Source organism: Hemicordylus capensis, chromosome 2, assembly GCF_027244095.1.
Source record: "Hemicordylus capensis ecotype Gifberg chromosome 2, rHemCap1.1.pri, whole genome shotgun sequence".
NCBI classification, from domain to species: Eukaryota; Metazoa; Chordata; class Lepidosauria; order Squamata; family Cordylidae; genus Hemicordylus; species Hemicordylus capensis.
In genome coordinates, this window is record NC_069658.1 from 108,404,865 (window position 1) to 108,428,438 (window position 23,574).

General features: G+C 46.7%; 1 protein-coding gene across 1 annotated transcript; it reads left to right on the forward strand.

Moving 5' to 3' along the window:
* The first annotated feature begins 5,323 nt into the window (after positions 1–5,323).
* Positions 5,324–21,864, forward strand: DMRT3 (doublesex and mab-3 related transcription factor 3). The gene is made up of 2 exons (XM_053289007.1): positions 5,324–6,151; positions 20,181–21,864. Exons 1-2 carry the CDS (start codon positions 5,656–5,658, stop codon positions 21,143–21,145), a joined length of 1,461 nt encoding a protein of 486 aa, XP_053144982.1. The 5' UTR covers positions 5,324–5,655; the 3' UTR covers positions 21,146–21,864.
* The last annotated feature ends 1,710 nt before the right edge of the window (positions 21,865–23,574 follow it).

Here is a 23,574-nt window from a genome sequence, read left to right on the forward strand (position 1 = left end):
TGAGACTGATTTCAGAGTAAAACACCATAGGATCGGTCCGCACAGGTGCAATCCTATCCACTCATACCTGGAAGATGTTTATTGAATTCATTTTAACTTTTGAGTAAAAATGCATAGCGGCGAATTCTGCTGCCTGAATGCTTTCGATTCACCTCCTTCACGGTCCAGCTCTAAAGATGTAACCTGTTTAAATAGTAATGTATTAAAATAATTCATAAAGGAAATGCTTGCCTGTGGAAACGACTCCAGCCAGCCCTGTATTTTACACCCTGGAAACGAGTATTTTTCTGTGTATTAAAGGGGGTGGGACAAGAAACGTCACCAAATATTTATGAATGGCTGGTGATCAGTGACCTTTATTAATTCTATTCATTTTCCGAGGGTTTTCCACGGCTGTTTACTATGCAGCTGGGGTTCATTCGTTCTCCAGATTATATAAACTCTGCTGTGTGGGGGTTAAAAAAAAAGGAAAAGGAAAAGCAAGAAAATCTGCCTTTACTGTTCAATGCGTGGCTCATTTCGAGCGCAGAGGGGGTCGCCTAGGCCTTCCCCGGGACCAGGCCGCTGCTTCCAGCTTGTCCCCCGAAGTAATTAAGAGGAGACTGTAGAAGGCCCGTCAGAGCGGCCAATCCCCGGGCAGGCCTCTGGTGGCCCGTCAGATGGTTTGTCAACACGGTCTCATGGTCTACTCTCCTTTGGAGCCAAACTTCTCCGCATTTCTTTCTTCTCTTTCCAACTTTGCAGGAAGATGCAGCTGCAGGGAGCATCCTGGGGTCTTTCCACATCTAGTATTTTCCAAATCCCGCGTACACTTTGGGAAACTGCAACACTGCCCCTATTCAAGCAGAAGTTTTTAAAGCAAGAGCTTTCCGCGTTGTTTCAAAATGGTGAGAAACAAAACTAGAACGCTATACCGGTTGGCGGCGGCTGCCTTTGATATATACTAATAATGAGTTAAGCGACGTCCTAAGACCCCTTATCTGGGGGAAGTTAAAATGCCCATTGAAATTCATAAGAGCGTCTTCCAAGGAAGGGAGGGATACCTGCAGGTAAATAAACCGTTGGAGGCAGATAACGTGCAAATAGACGTTCAGACCTCAGTCCCAAATGGGTGTGTGTATAAGCCTGAGGATCTCAGTGGAGCTTGAACCCGCTTAGTATTTTGAAGATCGAGAGCGCATATACTCAGGGCTATCCCACCCTAGGCATGTTTACGCAGAAGTCATCCTGAGTACCTATGTGAAGATGATGCGCACTTGTCTGGGAGTAAATCCAATCCTGAATTCAGTTGAGATTTACTCAACTGTGTATGGGATTGAAAGCTTAATCACTCTGCCCTACGCACAGTCAGGGGTGATTAAGTGCTGTTTTGTTTTGTTTTACCCTCCCTACATGGCAAGTTTGTGGATAAAATAGGGATTTTGATATACCTAGTGATTGTAAGAATAGCGCGATGGGTGCCAGGGCGTGGTTTGAGGGCAGGTGAAATATCCACTTTGCTGGACCTAAGCAAATCGAAATCTGGTCAATGCCCAGATGAGTGACCGATGGTTCATGGAAGCAACCCTGAATTCTATGCTGGAAGAAAGACGGGCTGTACGTGAAATAAATATTTACACTCTCTCGTGTACCTTGGAGTGAAAAGTTGTTATGCGGTGGTGCTTTCAAGGCACCATTGTGCCTTCCAAACAGTGGTCACTGTGCATCGCAGGCTCGCTGTAGGCCCCATTGGTTTCGATGGCAAGGCGCATGGCGCATTTGGATCGGGGACCATACGGGATTCCGTCGTGGCACCACTGGAGTCAGCGGGCTACTAGTGACTGGCGAGTTGCCGTGACTCCGGCTTCAAATAAAAGCCCTTGTTTGAAAAGACTTCGGATCGTGTTCCTTTTTCAACGTTTCCTATTATTTGATCGGTTTGGTGGTGGCGGCGGCAAAGACTCCAGCGACTGCTTTTTAAAACGCTGAATCACAACACCTCCCCCGTTTCGCATGAGAGAATGGAAGGGCGGGGGTGGAGGGAGACGTCGCCTTGCCTCTCAAACTGCTCGGGTTCAAGAGCCCCTTTACATACAGACGACCAGCAAGCAAGGAGACCGCGTCGCTGGGCCTGGAGCGGAGGGGCTCTTGGGCGGCTGCGCGGGGAAGGGGGGGCGGCTGCCTTGTCCCTCGCCGCGGCGTCTCGATTTCGTGGCAGCCTTTTTCCCATCACTCTGAGCCTCAAGGGCGGACCCCTCCGCTGCATTCTCGCTTCGACGTGATTGGGACCATATGGTTTGCCCATTCATCGCCTTTCAGGCTATTCTTTGGAGCCCGAACTGCTAACACGTTCTAGTCACCTTGAAATTTCCTCCTCTCTGATGAGGATGAGGTTCCCTCCCCCCCCCCCCAATTAAAAGCTTAACAGCCCTGGAAACGGAGTTCATGTGGTGAAGTTTACCATGGGCCCTTCTTCTGAAAAGCTTTCTGCTGGGATCCCATTATGTGCTTGACTAAGCCTTTTCTGCCCAGCGCAATGGGGCTGGCTCTTGTCAGGTGTTGGGTTACAATAGACTTTCAGGCAGGGGACATTTGACTAACATAAATACCAACCTGGCCCTATAGGGAGATGTTGTCAAATACGAAGGGCTGCAAAACGATTCCCATCCAAAGAGGAGAAAAAGGAATCGCCGCCTCACCAGAGCAAACGGCCGGGGGCTGCAAGCTCGGCTCGAGTAAAAAGAAGGATCTCACCCCCACCCCGCCCCCCACATCCCTCCGCCCCGCTCGCTTCTTAAGAATGCCTTTGAATGCCCGTCGAGAGAGAGAGAGAGAGAGACGCCCCGGGGCTACTGGCTCGCCTCCCTCCCTTTTAACTCTGGACCCACTGAAGGAAAGACGTGTGGATGGGTCAGTCTTGCGGATACTCGGACAAAAGAGCCGCGGATTTCAACAGCCATGCTTCGAAAGAGTGCGATTCGGATCAGGGCTGGATTTCATTTGGGAGTGGGAACACACACAAAACACAGACGTCTTCATTCTCTCTCTTCCTCTCTCACCAGGGCTCTTAAAGGAAAGATTTCTTCCTTTGCCAACATACGATTTTTCCCCCATCACCTTTCTTTTTATTTTTTTGAGGGCCGATAGTTGAGGTAGTTCAGAGCGTTTTGCTCCCGTATTGTCGCTTTTATTTAAGTCCGACATGCCTGTTGATTTGTGACTTGCCTAGTGGGCGGCTCCTGCTTTGATTCGGTGCAGTAATTTCAGTTCAGACACTGCCTTTCCCCAAGCCACATATCGATCCGCTCCAAAATGTCTCCATTTAAATTGTGCCAACCTAACAGTTTCAGGAAACTGTCCTTCATTTGAGGAGATTTGTTCTTCCTCTTACCCCATTCCACAGGATTAACCTATCAAGCCAAATGGTGTCTATTACCAACCCCTGCAAAACAGACTTCGGGTGCGCACCGGTCCTCCCAAACCGTATTATCCTTTCCTAATGGCTGTATTTCGAAATAAATATTGGGGGGGGGTTGTTTTGGACACGTACAAATTATGGAGCCAATCTATTCTTCCTCTGACCTGTTTGCTTCTAAGAGAAGATGACAAATGACTATCTCCGAGGATAGTCACAAGTGAGATAAAAGGAACAGAAGGTGGCGGGAGATGCGGTAAAAAAATAGAACCTCCTCCCCCCCCAGCCAAGTTTAATCTTCCGTTTGGGTGGGGGATTGCTTTCTTCACCTAAAAAATCCAGCGTTCCACTAATCTTGAAATTGTTAAAAATTGGAAGTTCTGCCCGAATCGGGTATAAGTATATATTATCTATCCCTGCGGAACATTTTTAAAACTTGCAGCCATATGAAACACGGGATTGTACGAAGTATATTTTATTAACACGTGTGCATAATTATAGTATTAGTTAATGATATAATAACATATAGTCTATATGTATGTATCGCATAATTTCACATTCTTTCCTCCCGCGTATTTGGAGAATTGATTAGCAGTCGTGGTTGGTTTTTTTTTTTTTTTAAGTAACTTAATTTGACTTTTGCCAGAAATGTATTTTGCCAGAAAATATTTCCTCAGGGACGAGTGGAACCTTTCAGATAAACTGCACTTTTGCCTTCCGCTCTCTAGTATGCAAAAAAACAGGCTTACATTCTGCTTGTAAATCATCCTGGAGAAGTCCTAGAGAAATCTGCAAGGCTAATGCCACAGTTGGTATCTGAGGACGAAGCCCCCGGTGTGTAGGGTGCAAGAATGGTACGGCTATTGCACCAACGTTTCCCCCGCTCCAGCAACGCACTTTTTGGGCCACTTTCCTGGTTTTGCCCTTACTGGAACAGCTTCTTCGTGAAACATTATGCTACCTTGAAACATCACCCTTTGAGAAGTCTTTTCCTGTTCAGCAAAGGTGAGACAGCCAGCCATCTGCACAGGGCTTTGGGCCTCCGTGACAGGGACATTTACTTAAACAAAGCAGCGGGCTCTCAATGTACAGGGCTGGGACTTTTGTAGCAAAGCGATTGCTGGTTCAGAGAGCAACAGAAGTCAAGGAAGAGAAAGGGTTAAACCTAGGAGCTTTCTTAGTGCTTTATACAGCTTTGTTCTGTCTCCGTCTAGACCAATCCCTGATCTTCAAAGTTTTGGAGGAGTGGGAAATTCAGCCAATAGCTTGCAAGCAACCCGTCGGTAGGAACCTTCCTTTATTTTCGAGCCCCAACTCTTTTAGAAGACACAGGTGCATCGCGACATGCTTCTAGGCACGTTTCGCTAGGAATGCATCCCACAGACTGAACTCGACAGAAGAGAACTGAATAAAAATGGAGGGGATCGGACGGTAAACCCCAACGAAGCCGAGGCTGCTTGATGCACATGTCAACTGGTTTTGGATGGCAAGGCTTTGTTTTGGCAAAAAGCTGTGTACCTTCGCCTGGGGTTTAGCGCTCCGTAGTTTAATGGAATGGTTGGTGCCTGTACTCCGTTCAACTAATGAATTAGAGGCGTCTGTGGAGGAGCGGGGAAGAAAAAACCCAACTCAGCATTCATCTTACGCTGCTTAGTATGTCCAGTACAGAGATCCCGCTTCCCTTATTAAACAAGCGTGTTGTGGAGTTAAAAATACACTCCGATCAGCCACTCAGTCTCACTCAACACCCCTCCCTCTTCGCATCTTGAAATGCGCTCATCCCACTCCCCGCCTGGACAGCGAGCTTTCTAGGAGAGGGGTGGGCTACTTCTAGGGGGCGGGGCGGGCCGGGGAGAATCAGCAAGCGGGCGAGTCCACCCGCTTGCCTCACGGAGGGGGTGGGAGAAATGAAAGGATGGGCACGCTATCCTGTCTCCTGAGAGAAGCAAGGAGGCTCAAAAGGGCGGGCGTTGTTGGGTGCCCACGAGGGAAGTGGAGCGCGGCGGCTTCCTAGGAGGAGGAGCGTCGCCAGAGAGGCGGGGAAGCTGCGTGAGGCGCGGGCAAGCAAGCAAAGGCAGCGCACGGCCAGCCGCCAGTCAAGTTGCACTCAAGCTCCAGCGAGCAGGCGCGCAGCGGCTCCTTCGGCGAGCCCCGGCGGCGCTGCTGGCGAAGCGACAGGGCGGGGGATGAGGCTGGCGCGCGGCTGGCGGCCCTAGCGGCTGCCCGAGGGGGGCTGCGCCTGCCCTGCCGCCTGGCGCGCCATGAACGGCTACGGCTCGCCCTACTTGTACATGGGCGGCCCGGTGGCTCAGCCGGCCCGGGCGCCTCTGCAGCGGACGCCCAAGTGCGCGCGCTGCCGCAACCACGGCGTGCTGTCGTGGCTGAAGGGCCACAAGCGCTACTGCCGCTTCAAGGACTGCACCTGCGAGAAGTGCATCCTCATCATCGAGCGGCAGCGGGTCATGGCCGCCCAGGTGGCGCTGCGCCGCCAGCAGGCCAACGAGAGCCTCGAGAGCCTCATCCCCGACTCCCTGCGGGCGCTGCCAGCCGGACCGCCGACGCCCGCCTCGGCCGGCTCCACGCCGCCGGGACACCCGGGAGCCGGAGCCGCTGTCGTCGCCGCCGCTGTCGTCGTGCCCACCGAGGGCCCCGGCAGCGCCCCGCACCGGCCCCCGATGGAGCTGGCCGCAGCCGCCGCCCTGCGCTGGGCTTCGGAGCAGCCGGCCGCCGTCCTGCCCTCGCCGCTGCCCAAAGCAGGTAGGTGGGGCTGCCAGGGGAGCGGGCGGGCGCCCCGGATTGGCACCAGAGTCTCCCAAGGAGCCCACCCCTCGTACACTTCTCTTAGGGGTCTGGCTTGGCATTCTCCTGCAGACCTAATCCGTTTCCCGAGTGTGGGTTTGTATCCGTTGAAGCCGGGACTTAGTCTAGGAACTCGGGAAGCGGTGATCCAGGCGGCGGTACTCTGAACATCTGCTGAGTTCACTATTGCCCTCTCCTGCCCAGCTGGACTGGGAGAGAGATGCTCTTAGATGGGGAGGTGTTGCTTTGAACCCCAATAGCTCTCAATCGGAGAAGTGATGGGCTTACTTATTCGGAAGTAAGTTCAATGGAAATCGGTGAGGCTTCCTTGCGAGTCACTTTCGGGCTGAAAACTCTATTCCAGCCCAATCCTTTTGCTGAACCGAATCCCACTGAAAAGGATGAACGGGCTGAGCCGCTTCTGACTCTGCCTCGAATCCGGCGGACAGTGATGCAATTTGCCCCGGGCGATGGGAGACCTCAGCGTGAATGGGAGAGCTGGGTCCTTCCTGGACCTGGGGAGGAAGGAGGTTTCGGAGGCCACGGGGTTAGCGTGCGGGGGACGGGGAGGGGGAGAGAAAGTGGTTTCCGCTGACACCTGGGGGCAAAGATTCACTGGAGGCAAGTGTGTGTTGTCTCCTTCTCTGGAGATGGAATCGAGGCTCCGATTCTCCAGTGCACAAGCGTGGGGTGGGGGTAGGGACAGACTCTGAACCTTTAGGTCTACTTGTGGAACCAAAGCCCCGAATTTCCTAATCTGGGCGGTCAGCAGAACTGTCGGGATTCTTAAGGTGCGAGTGGGGGCCGTCCTGACTTAGTCCCGGGGGCGACAGAGAGTTCCTGGCCGCTTCCCCTAAGACCTAGAGGAGAGGAGAGCTGGTCTTGTGGTAGCAAGCATGACTTGTCCCCTTAGCTAAGCAGGGTCTGCCCTGGTTGCATATGAAAGGGAGACTAGAAGTGTGAGCACTGAAAGATTTTCCCCTCAGGGGATGGAGTTGCTTTGGGAAGAGCAGAAGGTTCCAAGTTCCCTCCCTGGCTTCTCCAAGATGGGGCTGAGAGAGATTCCTGCCTGCAACCTTGGAGAAGCCGCTGTCTATCTGTGAAGACAATACTGAGCTAGATAGACCAATGGTCTGACTCAGTATATGGCAGCTTCCTATGTTCCTATGACCCAGGTAAGGTGAGGCCAAGGAGGAAAGGGAAGAGTCTTGCTTTGGGCGCTGACTGATTATAGAGGTGGTATAACTTGATGGTGGTATAGCGGTTTCCCGTTATCATCGTGCGTCTGCACTGATCGCCTCCAGCCTCGCATCTGTCTACATTTCCCCCGAGGGCAACGCGTGACTTAACTGGGGAGGCTGAATTTCCAACCGGTTTGCTGACGCCTGCGGGCTTTCTCCTCTGGGTTTCCCAACTCTGTCGCTGCGGACATAGCCTCGAGTGCAAAGCTGAGCGCTCCGCAACGAGTTGTTTCTTAACATGGGATAGGAATGAAAACTGAGGACGTTCCACCCAAGACTAAAAATAAAAATAAAATAAACAAATAGCCCCCCTCTGCTCCACAGGTAGCCCTGCCACTGAAGGGCCCCAACTAGCCCTGGGTCAGACCTCTCGCCATTATCCCGCCCTCAGAGACCTGTAGTCTGTGGCCTCCGCTTACCTGGTCAGGGTTCCAAACTGGATTTTCCGAAGGTTGCTCGCACAACCGTTTATTTTAAAATTAATAGCATTTTAAACGGTTGTTTTAAAAATGTTTGTCGATTTTACAAAGTATTAACAAATGAGGGGGAGGGGAGGGGACCACAATCATTCTCGCCATCCAGGCAAAGTGAAATTCAGAGTGTAAAGGCTGCATTCTTATGCACTCTTAGCTTGACGGCAGTGGGACTTACTTCAACTCGCGTAGGACCGGCCTGATCCTCTCGCTTGGACTTAAGTTGCTATGTCCGGTTGCCACGCAGTCAACATTCTCTTTAAAGCGTTTGAGGTCAGTAGTAGCGGTTAAATATATGCGGCGTCTGTGCGAATCACAGTCCCAAAGGCGGCACGGGATTTATATAGATGGTGGATGGATGGAGATGCAAAGTCTCTTCAGAGGGAGTGGACCTGAAATGTTCTGGCACAGATGTCAATAACTTTGCTGGTCCTCTGCGACGAAGCAGAACAGCTGCTGTTTGTGTGTGTTACTACTAAAAAGTGTGAGAGCCGTATGTTTTCTGGCCGGTTTCAGGAACCCATCTGAGCGCTTTAGAGCTTATTTTGGGCCGGTTTACATTCTTACCATCCAAGGGCTTGGATGCTGGTGGGTTTTGTTTGGGGTTAGGGTTAGAAAACAAGAGGAATTGGCAAAGTGCCAAGGTCATAACCAGGGATCATTTCCCTGAGCTTGAAACGTCGGAGCAGACTGAAGTGAAAAACTGGGTTCTGGCAGAGTGAGCATGTTGTAAGAGCGCTTCATATAAGTATATTTAGTTTGGGAAAGGGATGATTCCCTTGTTTTCTTTGGGTGACTGAACTCATAAACTATCGAAAATTACAGGATCGTGTAAACGGAACAGAGTCTTTAATCCCGAGTAAGGCAACCCTTTTGAGAAATCACAAACCAGTCTTACTTGGACTGAAGCCTGCGGTCGGTCGCTCTGGTGCCTTACACCGGGAGACTTTTTGGTGTAACTGATTGCGCATAGCGGTCATACTGGTCAAACATCGCGGACAAAAATGACCGTATTGACTCGGATGCGTGTATTTTATTTAGTAGCCAACCCATAGAAAGCCAGGTGAGGCGTCTCTATGATGACTACATCCTTCGCTTGGCAACTTCAGAAGCAAGTTATGTTTTTCTCCACCTGAAGGGAAGAAAATAATGGCAAGCCTTCCTTAGAAAACAGGCCTCTAAATCTCTAACTAAAGTTCAGTTGTTCTGAAGGGGTCTTCAACCTGCTGCTGCTACCCGTCTTCGAGGTACACGTCACGTTCAATAATCACCTAATGCGGTTTAGTTGCCGCTAAAACGCTTTGAACTTCTTTGATTCCTCTGAATTCGTCTCCCCGTATCCCACCTTAAAAATAAAAATAAAAATAGGGGCTACTAATCTGATTAGAAATCGTGATTAAGGGATCCCGGGGGTAATTATTCCGGAATATAGTCGTTTCTGTGCACCCTGCTTCTAATATTTTAATAATAACTAACTTGAATAAGTGGCTTATGAAGAATGATAGCCTAAATATGCTTACTGAGAAGTAAGTTCTATCGAGTTAAATAGAACTGACTCCTAGGGGGGTAAATGTCTGCAAGGATGGCTGCCGCACACGCAGTCTGATCTTGTGCAGAGTTAGGCGCGCCTAACTGCATTCGAGGATCGGGTTGTTAGTGGCAGTAGATTTCGCTGCAGTTAATGGGTCTTTCTTTCAAATATGTTTAGGGGCCAGGGGGGGGGTATGATTGAATCCAAACATTTGGGGTGGCTTTTTAAAAGAGCGAGATGTTTCCCTTGCATCGTCTCAGGAAACCAAGAAGAAGAAGAAGAGCTCGGGCCGCAAATCCCCGAACAGTACAAAAAGCGGAGAAGTAGTTTTGTATCCGGGAGTATCTAATGCTGAGCGGAGAAATCTGGTGTACTCAGCAGCCACTGAATACAGTCTCCTTCGAGGCAGTCCGAGATTCCGCAGTGGCAGAAGAAATGATGGAAACGAGCCCAGAAGAGCAGCTTGGAAAATCCACCAGAACCCCAGAGTGGAGTGTTTATATATGTGTTCATCTGCAGACTCAGCAGTGGTTCCTAAGGAGCTGACTGCGCCGTAATCGCCTTCAGTAAAATTATTGGTGGTAAAAATTCCGGCAACTGGAACACCCTAGGAGGCAGGGACTTCTGAGCGAACATTTCAGTAGTCGTCTCCCTCCTTGCCCCCCTATCAGTTTAATCAGGAAAGCGAACCTTCCTCATCATCGTTTTATGTGGCTCAACTGAGCCTGGGTTGTCGAGTACACTTGCATAATGCTAAACACCTGTTTAAATCCTCACGGGACCGAGGCCACACAAACTATAGCAGGTTTCAACGTGACCCGCTTAATATAGGACAGCTGGCAGAAATAATGTTTGCGCCTCAATTGAAAAAGGAGACACGGGGGGAAAAAAAAGTCGAGAAAGTATCTATTTTAAGTTATATTTACTGGAGCTTTCTTGGTGTTGTCCATTGCTCCAGCTTGCCTTCATTAGCACAAGTTAGTCATTATATTTCCTTGTTGGCTTTTACATTGTGAATTAAAGAGTAAAATAAAATAGGCAACCTTTCTCGTGTTTGATAGCATGTATAATTCTCTCTCTCTTCCCTTCCCTTATTGCAACAACACAAGTAGGCCTTTAATCCTGTAATGCAGCTCTAATTGTTTTGATGGAGAGGAAAGTGAAACGAATATAAATGGTATATGGACCCATCCTGTATGGACACTTACTTGGGAGATAGCCCCGTTAGACTCTGGTATTTACTTCTGAGTAAATATACATAGGATCGGCGTACACAACTGTATTAGGACTCACACACCCCGCTGAACTTTTAAAGAACAGACATGGGTTTCCAGGTAACACTCATTTCTTTTCACAAACCAGTTCAACCGAAGTATATCTTCAGAATGGTCAACAGGCTTCATTAAAAGCAACTACATTTGTGAAGACCAGTCTTGACTCCCTTAGCAACTTGGAGGGTTTTGTTTATTTAATAAAGCCGAATTAATTGGGATGCGCGTCTGTGTGGGGAATAGATTCTTTCGAGATCTTTCCATCGGCATTTTGATCCTGCTCCAAACAATAGAAAGAGAGAAGGGGAATCGGCTCAGCAGAGTTTCCACCTTTCTGGAAAGAAAAAGAACGAACGTATCACCTCGGAACTGCCGCATCCAATCCCAGATGCCCATTTTTGGCTTGAGTTATACCGTTTTCTTCTGGAGAAAGGAAAACTTTTGCAGCCGATTAGACTGAAGGCGCTGGAGTGCAGTGAAAACAGAACAGGACCGTGTCCACAGGCTGGCAATAAATAAATTTGTGTCACGTGTGGATGTTGGGGATGCAGGATAGGTAGCAGAAAACGGTGGTCCTGGGCCTGAGAAGTAGTGGAGCGTGGGTTTAAATAAACACTCCTTCCAGCATCTGAGAGTCCACTGAAAAGTAGCGCGCAGGCAGTGTGCAGTTCGTGGGGTGCTTTCTGCACCCTACGAACTGTATGCGTGTTTTTCGAGTATGGTAAGAAAACGTCCTGTGCGTGTTTTTGTTTTTGATCTTGTTTTGCTGAGCTGCATGGAGTAAATCAACTGGTCAAGTCCGACGCTTGATTCCGGATTAATTTGTATTAAACCAAGTCAGAACTGCACTGCTTTGGAGATCAGCTACAATGGCATCCACGACCACGAGACCTACGGGAGGGAAAGTGCACCCGCCTTCAGCCGTGCAGAGGAGGGCCCCGGCCCCCTGTAATACTGTTCGAAGTCCCCTCTTTTGAAGCGGTCGCGAGAAACTAAGCACCTTCTGACTCCAAGGAAGAACCGTCTGTGTGGAACCGGAGCAGCCTGACCTCGCTTGCGAATCGCAGAGGCTGCCTTGGGCGGTGCCCTTCTGCCCGCGGAGGCTGCCCTGAAATGAATGGAAGCTGTTGCTTTTGAATGGGGTGTGTGCGTTGGGAACCTATCTTCCTTAACCATGACTTTATCGAAAGCCTTTTTCCTGGTGGGCTGTAGCGGGAAACATGTTCTAGGAGCCGCCCAATCTGGTCCTGTTCCACTAGGCCCTTGGGAAAGGGCGGCTCCTCTCTCCTTCCCCTGTCTGATTCTTCATTCCCAGAGAGAGGAGCGAGCAAGAAGGGCGATCCAGGGGCAAGGAATTCCCTTTGCTTGGAGTCTGGGGCAGAGGCTACAACAAGCGCACCACGGGCCAACCCCGCGGGGTGGTTCCGGGAAACATCGCTTGACGTGCGCGCAGGGGAGGTCTGCTGCTGTTCTCATCCGGGAACGGGCCTGGCCTGAGCCTCCTTGGGTGTGGCTATGGGTGTGTGCGCCTGTGCGATCGTGTGTTGCCGAAAAGGCAGCGGCGGAGGTGTAAACAGAACAGGCAGGTGTGTGGCAGACTTGAGGTTGCAGCCCCTCCTATGCACTAACTGGAGAGTCAGCCCCACTGAACTCAGTGAGACTTGCTCCGGAGGAGTCACGCACAGAATTGCGCTGCATTGAGACTTGAGTCTTGGGCGAGGAAGGCTGCAATTCTTACCTGGAAGGAAATCCTACAGAAAGCGAGAGGCCTTGCCCGGAGTAAGCTCGGACAGTGACTAAAGGCGCTACTGCATTTCGTGGAAACAACGTGGGGCCGGCTAGGCGTTGAGAACTCTCTTCCCAGACTTATTCGCAGAGGAATCACCCAAACAGGCCACCACAAGGCTGCGCCTCTTTCAGAGTCGTTTCCTCCAGCGAGCCCGGATTTAGGCTGCAGATTTAATCGCCCTCCGTTTCTTTCAGGCCCTTAGGGCTTAACGAACGGCTGCTGGTGCTGGTTTTTGATGAATGAGTTTGAGCGCGCCTGACTCGGGATAGGAGGGTTGCAGTTTTACGTGCCTAGCTGCCCTAGGACATACCTGTTCGGCCCACAATTCATTTGGATGCCTCCCCAAGTGTAAAGTTTAAAGAACGCCCTTACAGCACAGAGTTTGGAAGGAAGTCCCATTGTGTTCGGCGAGGCTTCCAAATCCGTGTGCTTAGGATGCCGTCTCCAGCTGCCCGCCAGCCTCAGGAGCAGCCCCATTGAAACTAAGAGGACAAGTTAGTGACTCTCTTCTCCCATGAACTCCAATGGGACTGCTCCTGAGTCACTGAGGCAGGCAGCCTTCGACAGCAATCCGGACTAACTGTGGCCTCACTGGAATCGCATGACTTGAAAAGGGAGGAGGGCTCTTCTGTTGACCGGATTTCGTGTCCGAATGGGCGGCAGATCCGAGCTCATTCCCGCCCGGCGTGGCTTTCCAGGTGGCATGCTACCACAGTGTCACGGCGGCGCGTCCCTTAAGTGTCCTTCCGTACTGCCTGTGTCCTGACAACGCAGTCCCTACGCTGTAAGCACGGCGCGCGGGGGTCACATTTCCGATGCCTTCTTTCCTGTTTTATTGCCGCATTACAGCCCTATAAGTTGCATCTGTGTGGCTAAAAAAAAAAGCGGGGTGGGTGGGAGAACATGCTGCATTTGCCTTAGGAGGCAAGGATTTCAGCTGCGGGTTTTCAATCGGCCCCACGAACCATCGCAGTTTACACCACTTCTTGCGGAAACCACTGACTAGTTTTAAGCCGCCGCCAGAAAGCTCCTCGTCAACGCAGTCTGCGATTCGGAGCTCACGTCCTTGCGGGGAGGAGGACGTGGCCGCTGACCACCCAGTGGAACTAGAGTCCGCACCCGCATTTATGCCGTCGGAGAGGGACTCTTCTTAAAGGCGTTTGGTGGCCTCGCCTTCAATGACCCACAAGGAAAGCGCGGAGGTTTGGCGGAGGAAAAGCACGGCGAAGGCTGGGGCCAAACAATGTGGAGTTAGGCACGTTGTTGGCCTTGACTCTTGTTTACTCAAGGGGGGGAGGGTACAAAAGTAGGCAAGAGACCCTCAGAAGTCCTCTGTTCCCCACCTGCCCCCCCCATCTCGGTTTCAGAAATCTAAGGTGGGGCACACAAACCATGGACTTTGCCCCTTCTGGGCCCACTCAGTTTTCTTCTAGTGCTGCCTTGCTACCGTCCTGATACGATCCGGGTCTCCCTATTTGCCTAAGGAAGGAAGCTCGCATTGGTGCAAAAACTGCCGACTGGCAGCAGTGGAATCTCTCCTCCTCCTTCCTGACTGAGTCCTAACAGTGGAAGCCTCTTATAATGGAGTGCCTAACATCCAGATTAGAGGTGGGCAAGATGAAGCTTTCCAGCTGCTATTGGGCGACACAGCTCCTATAATCCCCAGTCACCACAACTCCCATAATCCCCAATTACAATTTGTGGTTGGGGATTATGGGAGTTGCAGCTGGGGATGTTGGAAGGTATAGTCTTCCAACAACCACTGGAGAGCCTCAGGTTGGCCATTGCTATTCTAGAAGCTCTATTCCTCCGGTTAGAGGTGGCTAGCAGTTCTTGTCTCCATAGTTTCCAAATCCTCCACTGAGGATTCTGGGATCCTGAGTCCATGGGTTTCCTTCCTTTTTATGGGAGAAACTGGGCATTTGGTTTCAGAAAAAAGTCAGACTTTTTCTTCTTTTTCTTTTGCAGTTACTAAGCTTTTGCCCCTGATTTTAAGGGGAAATTAATCACAACCAATTGCTTCCTACACAGAGATATGTGAGTAAGATAGTAAGGGCAGCTGGTATGTTTCCCAGAACTTAGGAAACCTTTATATCAGGCAGCAGTGATATAGGAAGATGCTGAAAAGCATCATCTCATACTGCATGGGAGGAGACAATGGTAAACCTCTACTTATTCTACCAAAGAAAACCACAGGGCTCTGTGGGCGCCAGGAGTTGAAATCGACTTGACTGCACACTTTACTTTTCATCCCCTTAAAAGGGTGATGTGACTTTAAGAACATTCTTTTTGCTTTTAAATTTTTAATTGATTTTTACAATATCTTAACAATCTCGTTACATCCAATTAAACAAATGTGGACTTCCTGCTCACCAATCCGTGCAAATCACTAACTATACAATTCAACCATTGCTATAGTAATTCAAAACATATATCCTATACCTTACAAACTCGATTTTACTCTACTCAACCTGCTAATATTACTAAATTTCAAACCCTGTTGAAAAATCAATATTAGAAAAATAGTTCTTTAGGTATAATAAGAATGGTTTCCAATCTTCTTTAAAACATTCCAAGTTACTTTCCAAGAGACTTTAAGAACATTCAGTCCGATTGTCGGGGCTGGGCTGGGTGGAATCCAAGGGCCGAAGGGAAGCTCTGCAGAGAGATCACAATTTCCCTCATATTTTTTCAAGCTTGCATACACAGGCATATTTTTATTATATTATCATTTAGTATTCTAAATAGTTATATGTGGTGTTCAATGTAATGCTCAGAATACCTCAAATTTCAAGTATATATGAAAAATTAGTCTCTTCCTGAGTTTCAACTTAAAAAAAATTTTTTTTGAATTATCAAAATATATTAACATTAGGTAAGCACAGCTACACATTCTGCTGTGTCTGTGCTTTGGACTTAAAGGAGATATGTGAAATTTAGAAGGATGTTGTGATTGTGTGTGTGTGTGCGTGCACACATGTGTAGCACTTTGTTTCCTGAGAAATGGCATAATTGTGATTGTAATTATTCTTGGACTATGAGGCTCTCTCAACAATTTTATATACATCAGGCAAAGTCACTGGATTTAGACAAGTCCTAACCCACAGAAGTTACTTTAAAAATTGAAATTGTAGGTAGCCATCTGACTGTGATAGTCCACCTAGAACAGAATCAAAAGCCATAATCTACTAAAATCAACCAAAACAAAACATATTAAACAAGCTTTTGATCAACATGAATCTGCTTAATTCATCTTATAGCTCAAACTATTATAAACTGCAGACTTTTAGAGTTATGCAATGCCCACCAACCATCCCTCCCTTTTTTGCTTTGCTTAACAGTCGGTTTTTTAAAAAATTAAGAGTTCTGGAGAATTTGAAAGTTTGTTTAACACTTGTGACTTTTTGCTTGGCCATCACCTAATTGATTTCCACCAAATGTTAGTTAGTCTGCTTGGGCTGGCCAGCCAGGTAGTGTCTTTACATCATAAAGCATCTCATCTTGAGAATGGTATCCCTGGAGATTAAGAATTAATAGCAGTTAGTGAGATGTCATATAAACACCTGCTGAAATCAAAGTACTGTGCTTTATACATTGGACTATATACATAGCATATTACTCCAAGGAGATTGTATTATAGTTGCTCTGGTGAGTAATCGTCATCATCATACTGCACAGTTTAAAAGAACCCTTAGAAACTTTCCTTTCTTAATTGACTTCATTAGGATTAATAGCTTAATCAGACTGGCAGACACCCAACCAGATATAAGAACTGTTAAATACCATCTTAATATGAGAAATATAAGCACATGCTTAGCCCTTCTGTTGAAATGTGCATAACTTTGACTCGGTCGTCCCTGTGGTCTGTAAAGCTCACTGACTTAGTTTCCTAGTTCTCTGCCAATAACCCTTCTGGATGTAGTCTGTCCTGAAACCTGCTTAGATCTTTCTGCTCCCTTGTCTCCAGCAGTACCTGCTGCTGGATTCGCCCTCAAGATTCCCCGTGGCCTCTATTAATTAGTCTCAAACAATCATATGAGACTCGCCATCATAACCAGCTGAGCGGGTCTTGCATTCCAGACAATACAACCTCTGAGGGCCATATTGGCCTCTCCATTACTTTAAGAAAGGTGTTGATAAGGGCCAGGAGCCTCTGGAGATTTTTGGCTGCATTAGGAGGAAAATGGCTTGAAATTCATCTCCCACCCCTTGTGAAACAGAAACAAACTCTTCTGGCTGTAGGAAGCTTATAAATCTGATGGATAGAAGCACTATTGACTTGCACACTCCCCCCCCCACTGATATATGAACGCTCTAGTTTAAAAGATTACAGTAATCACAGGAGGACAGTGTAAATCGAATCTGATAGCAATAACTTTTGGGGAAGGTCAGGCTCAAGTGAAATGTTACCAGGCAACAGGCATTTTGTTTGCAAAATACAATCAAAGAGCATTGATGAGAAATTCTTCCCCGCCAGCTAGTCAGCACTTTCTCCTGAACAGCATGAGGGGAGGGGAGGAACACATCTTCATCAATCAAATGTCTCTGAGCACTCCTGTAGGCTAGCCTGCTGCTTCTCAAAAAGAGGAGCAGCTCTTGTTGGCTCTTTTCAGCACAGTTCAAGGTGTTGCATTTAGCAAGGATTGTGGAACACAGGATGCCAAATTTGTAAGTGCCCAGTTTCAAGTTTTTGCATAAGGGAAATTACTGCATCCCTTGATACATACACAACAAACATAGAATTTTACTGTAACTCTACTGTACTTACATATGCTTACATATGAATGCAAACCCTTCCTGTCACTATAACAAGGTCCTATTTAAGTCTACAAGAGCAGCCTCATTTTCCATCTTAATTCTGAAAAAATCTGCAGACCAAGAATAAGTGGGGCTTAAGATCATGGACTCTCTCAGACAGATTTACAATTTCCATTCTTATGTTCTTGAATATCCAGCCTAAGGATGAGTTCAGTGTAAAATGAAAGCTTGTGTAGTGCATTGTGAATTACTGAGTGTTCTAATAAAGATGATTATTTTACCAGCCATGAGAATTTTGGAGAAATATGGCTACCTAACATTTAAGAACAGTTACCTACCTACTGCCCCCCCCCAACTAACTACAATAGAAATAATGCATAAGCCTGCAGGGGATTGTGTATAGGGGTACACATGGATTGGTTGGGGCAGTTCTATCTGAATTTCTACTGAACTGAACTGCGGGTATGTGAACTGGTTCGGCCAAACTGATTGGCTTGACTAGTCAGTTCGATGAACCAGCTTGAATTGGTTTGAAGCAGTTCACAACCAAACTGCTCAAACGAGCCTGGTCCATGGCGGTGCAGTTCAGTCATGAACTGGTTCTGTACATCCCTAGTTGTGGACCATTCTAATAATAGCCCTCTGCTCAGTGGCATATAATGCAATTGAACCTGTCTCTGCAGGGACATGATGTTTCTTTGCTTTTATTCCTTGGGTGTTCAGTAGGTGCTATTGAATGCTTATTGCACATGCATCAAGATACAAGCCCCCGAATTCATGACTTCATTAAGGAATATATTAAGGAGGAGAGCTGGCCTTGTGATAGCAAGCATGACTTGTCCCCTTAGCTAAGCAGGGTCCACCCTGGCTGCATATGAATGGGAGATTAGAAGTGTGAGCACTGCAAGATATTCCCCTCAGGGGATGGAGCCGCTCTGGGAAGAGCAGAAGGTTCCAAGTTCCCTCCCTGGTTTCTCCAAGATAGGGATGAGAGAGAGATTCCTGCCTGAAACCTTGGAGAAGCAGCTGCCTGTCTGTGAAGACAATACTGAGCTAGATAGACCAATGGTCTGACTCAGTATATGGCAGCTTCCTATGTTCCTATATGGGAGAACATAAAAAAAAACCACCTGTTGTCTGTGGTTTTGCTATGGAAATGTTTGATTTAATGAGCTGCACAGAACAATCAAATAAATGAAAAAAGATAGGATGAGCACAGGGTAGCAATTCATGAAGGTACTGTGTTTATTTGTTTTGTTGGATAAACACTACAAAGACATAAGTAAAACTGAAGGGGCAGAGAAAGCCAAAGAGACTTTTAGTATGTCTAGGATTGAGAATACTGTATTTACCAGAATCAAAGACAACAAAGACAACTAGAATACTGTATTTACCAGAATCAAAGACAACTTTGAATTTAAGGTGACCCCCTTAAAAAGTACAGGTTAAATACAGATTATACCTGCATTTACTCAAAAGGAACATGTCTCTGAATTTAAGATGAACTCCTGATTTCTAATATCAAAAACGCTTTGAAGAAACATAGTCTTGGATTCAGGTAAATACAGTACTAACATGTAAAACAGATTCAATTGGATGTTAGTTTTCCGAACTGGGTGCCTCAGATTGAGCTCCGATCCTTGCTTAGACACCCAATTGGCCTGATTTTTTAAAGTCAACCCTGAAATGTCAGTAACAAAGGAATATTTAATGTGATTAATAAACTGATCCACAAACCAGATCAGTTGATTTCAGACCTGTTGGAAACCTAATGGGCTGAAAATCTTCTAGCGTTACTGATGTATGAATTGTAGCTATAACAGTCTAAATGTTTAGGGGGGAAAGGAAGATTTTTTTTGTTAATTCATACATTTGGCTGGGGAGATTTGGGATGCTTTTAGGGTTTTTGATTATCTAATTCCCAACTGTATGATTCTGCAAAACAGTATTGTAGTGGGGTAGGGTGGAGGAGGTGGTGGTAGTCTGGAGTAATGGGTATGGATGGCATTGGCAGATGAGGACTCTGGTTTCCTTGTATTCCATCTCCGGTCATTGTGCAAGTGCTGTTGAAGAGTAGAATTTAGTAATAGGCACAGAATTCAACATCCTAAAATCACTGTTTTATTATTGGTTGTAAAGCAAGTTTCTAGAACTGATTAATTGCAAAAATAGCCCTGAAGAGGAGTGGGCCCTGTTGGTAAAATCCTAAAGATTTGTTGGTGGTCATGGTGGGGGCCACCCTTGGATTTCTAGAGATCAGGTGATGGTGCTCTATTCCCCTGTACAGCTTTTTGTCATTCCACATTAGAGAAGCAGAATAAATTATACAAGAAGAGCCAACATATGTGAGTTAGTTTGATTCAGCTCATTTCTTCCTCTTAGAGAATGCTAATTTCTTTTTTTAATGTGCAGAGTGAACACAAATCCTTGCTATGGCTCCATGCTAGAGGACACTCTTCGCTCTTTTCGGTCCTGTGTTTGCTTCTTGGCATCTCCAGTTAAAAGTATCAGGTCTTGGAAATACCTAAGAGCTGTTGCAAGTCAGAGCAGAAAATATTGGATCAGATGGGCCACTGGTCTGACTCTGTTATAAAATAGCTCCTTTAATAATTAAGGAATGTTAATTCTGCCTTTCCACTTGGAGAGTGCCCAAAGTGACTTATAATCAGAATAAAAATACAACTAAAATGATTAAAATTACTTTAAAATAACTAAAATTAAACTTGCAAAAATCTAGAACAGACCACTTCTTTCGGGTCTATCATATTAAGTGAAGCAGATTGTCTGGGTTTCTCTTTGTGAGATAGCCGTTCCTCTGTTCTCCTACTTATGGCATGCAAAGTATACTCACTAGCAGAGCTATTTGAGAAGCATACTAACTGTGCTCACTGCAAGAGCTAACCTTTTTGTCCTCTATTTTACAGACATGACTGAAGAGCGATTGGGTGATGCCAGTGGAGGAGACAGCACTGAGACCTACAGTGACAAGGACACGGACCAAAGGAGTTCCCCGGATGTGACAAAGGCCAAGAGCAGTTTCACTCCTGAAAGCCCTGAGATTGTTTCTGTGCACGAAGGTGGTTATGCAGTCCAGAAAAACAGTGGGAGCAATGACAGCAGGCCTGAGAGTCCCAAGTACCAACCAGAGCAAAACCATCTCCTGATTGAAGGTCCCTCGGGGACAGTTTCACTGCCTTTTGGCTTGAAAGCCAACCGGCCACCCCTTGAAGTGTTAAAAAAGATCTTCCCCAACCAAAAGCCAACAGTGCTTGAATTAATCCTGAAAGGCTGTGGAGGCGACCTGGTGAGTGCCGTTGAGGTCCTCCTGTCAAGCAGGTCCTCCATAGCTGGGGGAGATAGAACTTCTGCAGAATCGGAAGGTCTGGTTTTGCCTTCCAATGGCCACCTTTTTGAACACACTCTGAGCTCCTACCCTATTTCTTCATCAAAGTGGTCTGTGGGGTCTGCATTTAGAGTGCCAGACACACTGAGGTTTTCTGCAGATAGCAGTAACGTTGTTCCAAGTCCATTGGCTGTCCCCTTACAGCACCCATTCCCACAGCCACCCCGGTATCCACTGATGTTGCGGAATACTTTGGCAAGAAACCAGTCCAGTCCATTCCTACCTAATGATGTTACTTTGTGGAACACCATGACACTACAGCAGCAGTACCAGCTGAGGTCTCAGTATGTCAGCCCTTTCTCTACTAATTCTACCAGTGTCTTCCGAAGTTCTCCTGTCCTTCCTACGCGCCCATCAGAAGATCCTAGGATCTCAATCCCAGATGATGGGTGCCCAATAGTGTCAAAACAACCTATTTATACAGAAGATGACTATGATGAAAGGTCTGACTCCTCAGACTCTAGAATACTCAACACCTCTTCCTAGAATGACAATTTCCTGTATGATATTTTGCAATGTGTCAGAAATTCTGGGCATCAAGAGGCAGGAGTGATGGCCCTTGCAGCTGTATAAATAGTGACTCTGCTTGTTCCTATCCTTTAGCAATAAAGACATAACTTATTTTATTTCTTGCACTTCACTGGAAAATGCCAAATAGCTATTACTTCATGGCTTTAGTGCTGAATGTTTATTAGGGAAAAGAGGAAAAAAGTCTACCATAATTTTAAGCATAACCTTGAGAAATCTGGGACTGTGGAAGATTTAAAATGGATTAAATGAGTTTTGCCTTTTAGACAACTGGGAATGTTGAGACGTTGTACTTGAATGCAGTGTTCAAAGAGAGGACTCCTCAGGATAAAAAGAAATTGGAAAGCAAATAATTTCAGTGGCAAAAGGACTAAACAGGGACCTTATTGACTTCATGACCATGCTCATTCTGGTGTTCAAACCCAGCACCACGAAAGACTAAGAGTGAACTGCTCCCTTACTGTTCCAGCTTGGAAACTTTTTGGAGACACCTTAAAAGCTGTTCTGTTCAAATTGCTAGATGGAAACATGTATAATGTCAATGTAAAGTCAATTACAACTGTGAACTGCATGAAAATGTCTTGTGAAAAGATGAACATATGATTAAGCATTGTCAGGTTAATGTAGCATGCTAAGGACTCTAGGGGAAAAAAATAAATTCAGATGATGATCTTGAACTTTCACATGTGATTGCTGGTTTGCAGAAAGACTGCCCCTGTGGATGGAAAGCCAAATCCCCAACTAGCATGAATGCAGGAGTGGAGCCACCTTTGAGCAGATGGATTCAAAGATTGAGCCACGGAAGGGTCGCGCAAGCCCTCCTGGCTGGGTGCATTTAATTTGCTTTCTCTCCCTTGCTGGAGGGAGAGGGAGGGCAATAAATGCACCCAGCCAGCAGCAAATGCTGACTGGGAATGCTTTCTAGAGGGCTTGCATGGGCCCTCCAGCGATTGGGCCATGCCCACATGCATGTGACACCATACACAAGGGGCGTCAGTGGCATGCACAGCAGGGCCACCAGGAACGGGGCAGAACCCAGGCTTCTGTTCCCTGACTCTGCCACTGCAGAAATGAGCCTAGTTTTATAGGCAGACTGCAATTAGTCCTGAATTAAAATTCACTTGATTGAAAACTGGGTATGAACATGAGGCTAAATAAGTATTTGAGAGATGTGCTGCAGAATCATTGGAGTTTAGCTTAATATAGCACATAATTCACAACCATTAGGAGCATGTTCACACTAGTGCAGTTAAGTGTTTTGATGGCCTTTAATAACAATGTGACTGCACATACTGTTATTCTAAAGCCATTTTCTATGTACATGTTTGAGGTGATAAAGTTACTTACATGCAATTCTTTCAGATTACTTCCTTTTGGTAGGGGAATAATTTAATGCAAAGAGAGCCCCAGAAGAAAATGAGCTTAAGATTTCATTTTCTTATAGGTTTCTATTTTGTGTAAAATTATCCACACTCACCCATGAAAGTCACATATTGCCACATCACAGAAACCCTCTAAAACTGATCAGAGTTAGGCAGTTGGTACAGGGACTGACGGTCTTATCTTGAATGACAGGCCCACATTGTAGCTGGATTGCCATTCGTACAGTGTGAAAAAAGGGTCCTCATGTCTGTGGGAAGAGAGCCAGTCTCTGGACCCCTCTAACCTCTGGTCATGATGTAACAAACTTTCATGGAAACATTTATTTCTTACAGGGTAGTTAAGAAGCTGTGCAGCTCTGATTGCCAAATGCTGGTGGCGATGGGGAGGGGGCGAAACAAGAGATTGGAATGGCTGTCTCCATTGGGCCTTGCTTATGAGCTCCCTGAGTGGGGACATCTGGCTGGCCACTGCTGTTAACTAGATAAGTTGAGCTAGATGGGCCTTGAGGCTGATTCTACAAGGCAATTATCAGTGTATCTCACTAATAATAGAGACCGAATAGTTACTGCTTGAGAGAGGAGTTGAAAATGTTCAGTTGAAAAAATTGCCAAATGGAAAATTTCCCCATATTTAATTTTTTCTGTGGAAAATGTTTCTATTTGGAAAAATGCATTGTTTCATAAAATACATTAGTAACAACAAATGGATGCCAATGCAATATCATTTAAGCGTGGCAATTTCAATGTTGTAACTAATGTTTTTCTGGTGATTATTCCTAGGAAGTGTGTGAGACTACATATATGCTTTATTGATTTGTAAACAGGAAGGAAATATTTAAAAAAACAGAGAAACAACCCTAAACATATAGGTCACAATCAGGTCATAATCAGGTCACAATGCTGAATCAGGTCACAATCTATTTAGGGCATCAGGAAAATGTGTATTGTAAAAACTGTATGGGGAAATTTTCCTGGAAAAAGTCTGGAAATATTTCCATAAAATTT

Excerpts from the sequence above, each read along its gene's own strand:
- DMRT3 (XM_053289007.1), top strand. The coding sequence starts at position 5,656 with ATGAACGGCTACGGCTCGCCCTACTTGTACATGGGCGGCCCGGTGGCT. Across the intron at positions 6,152-20,180 it reads CTCGCCGCTGCCCAAAGCAG|ACATGACTGAAGAGCGATTG; the intron begins GTAGGTGGGGCT and ends TCTATTTTACAG.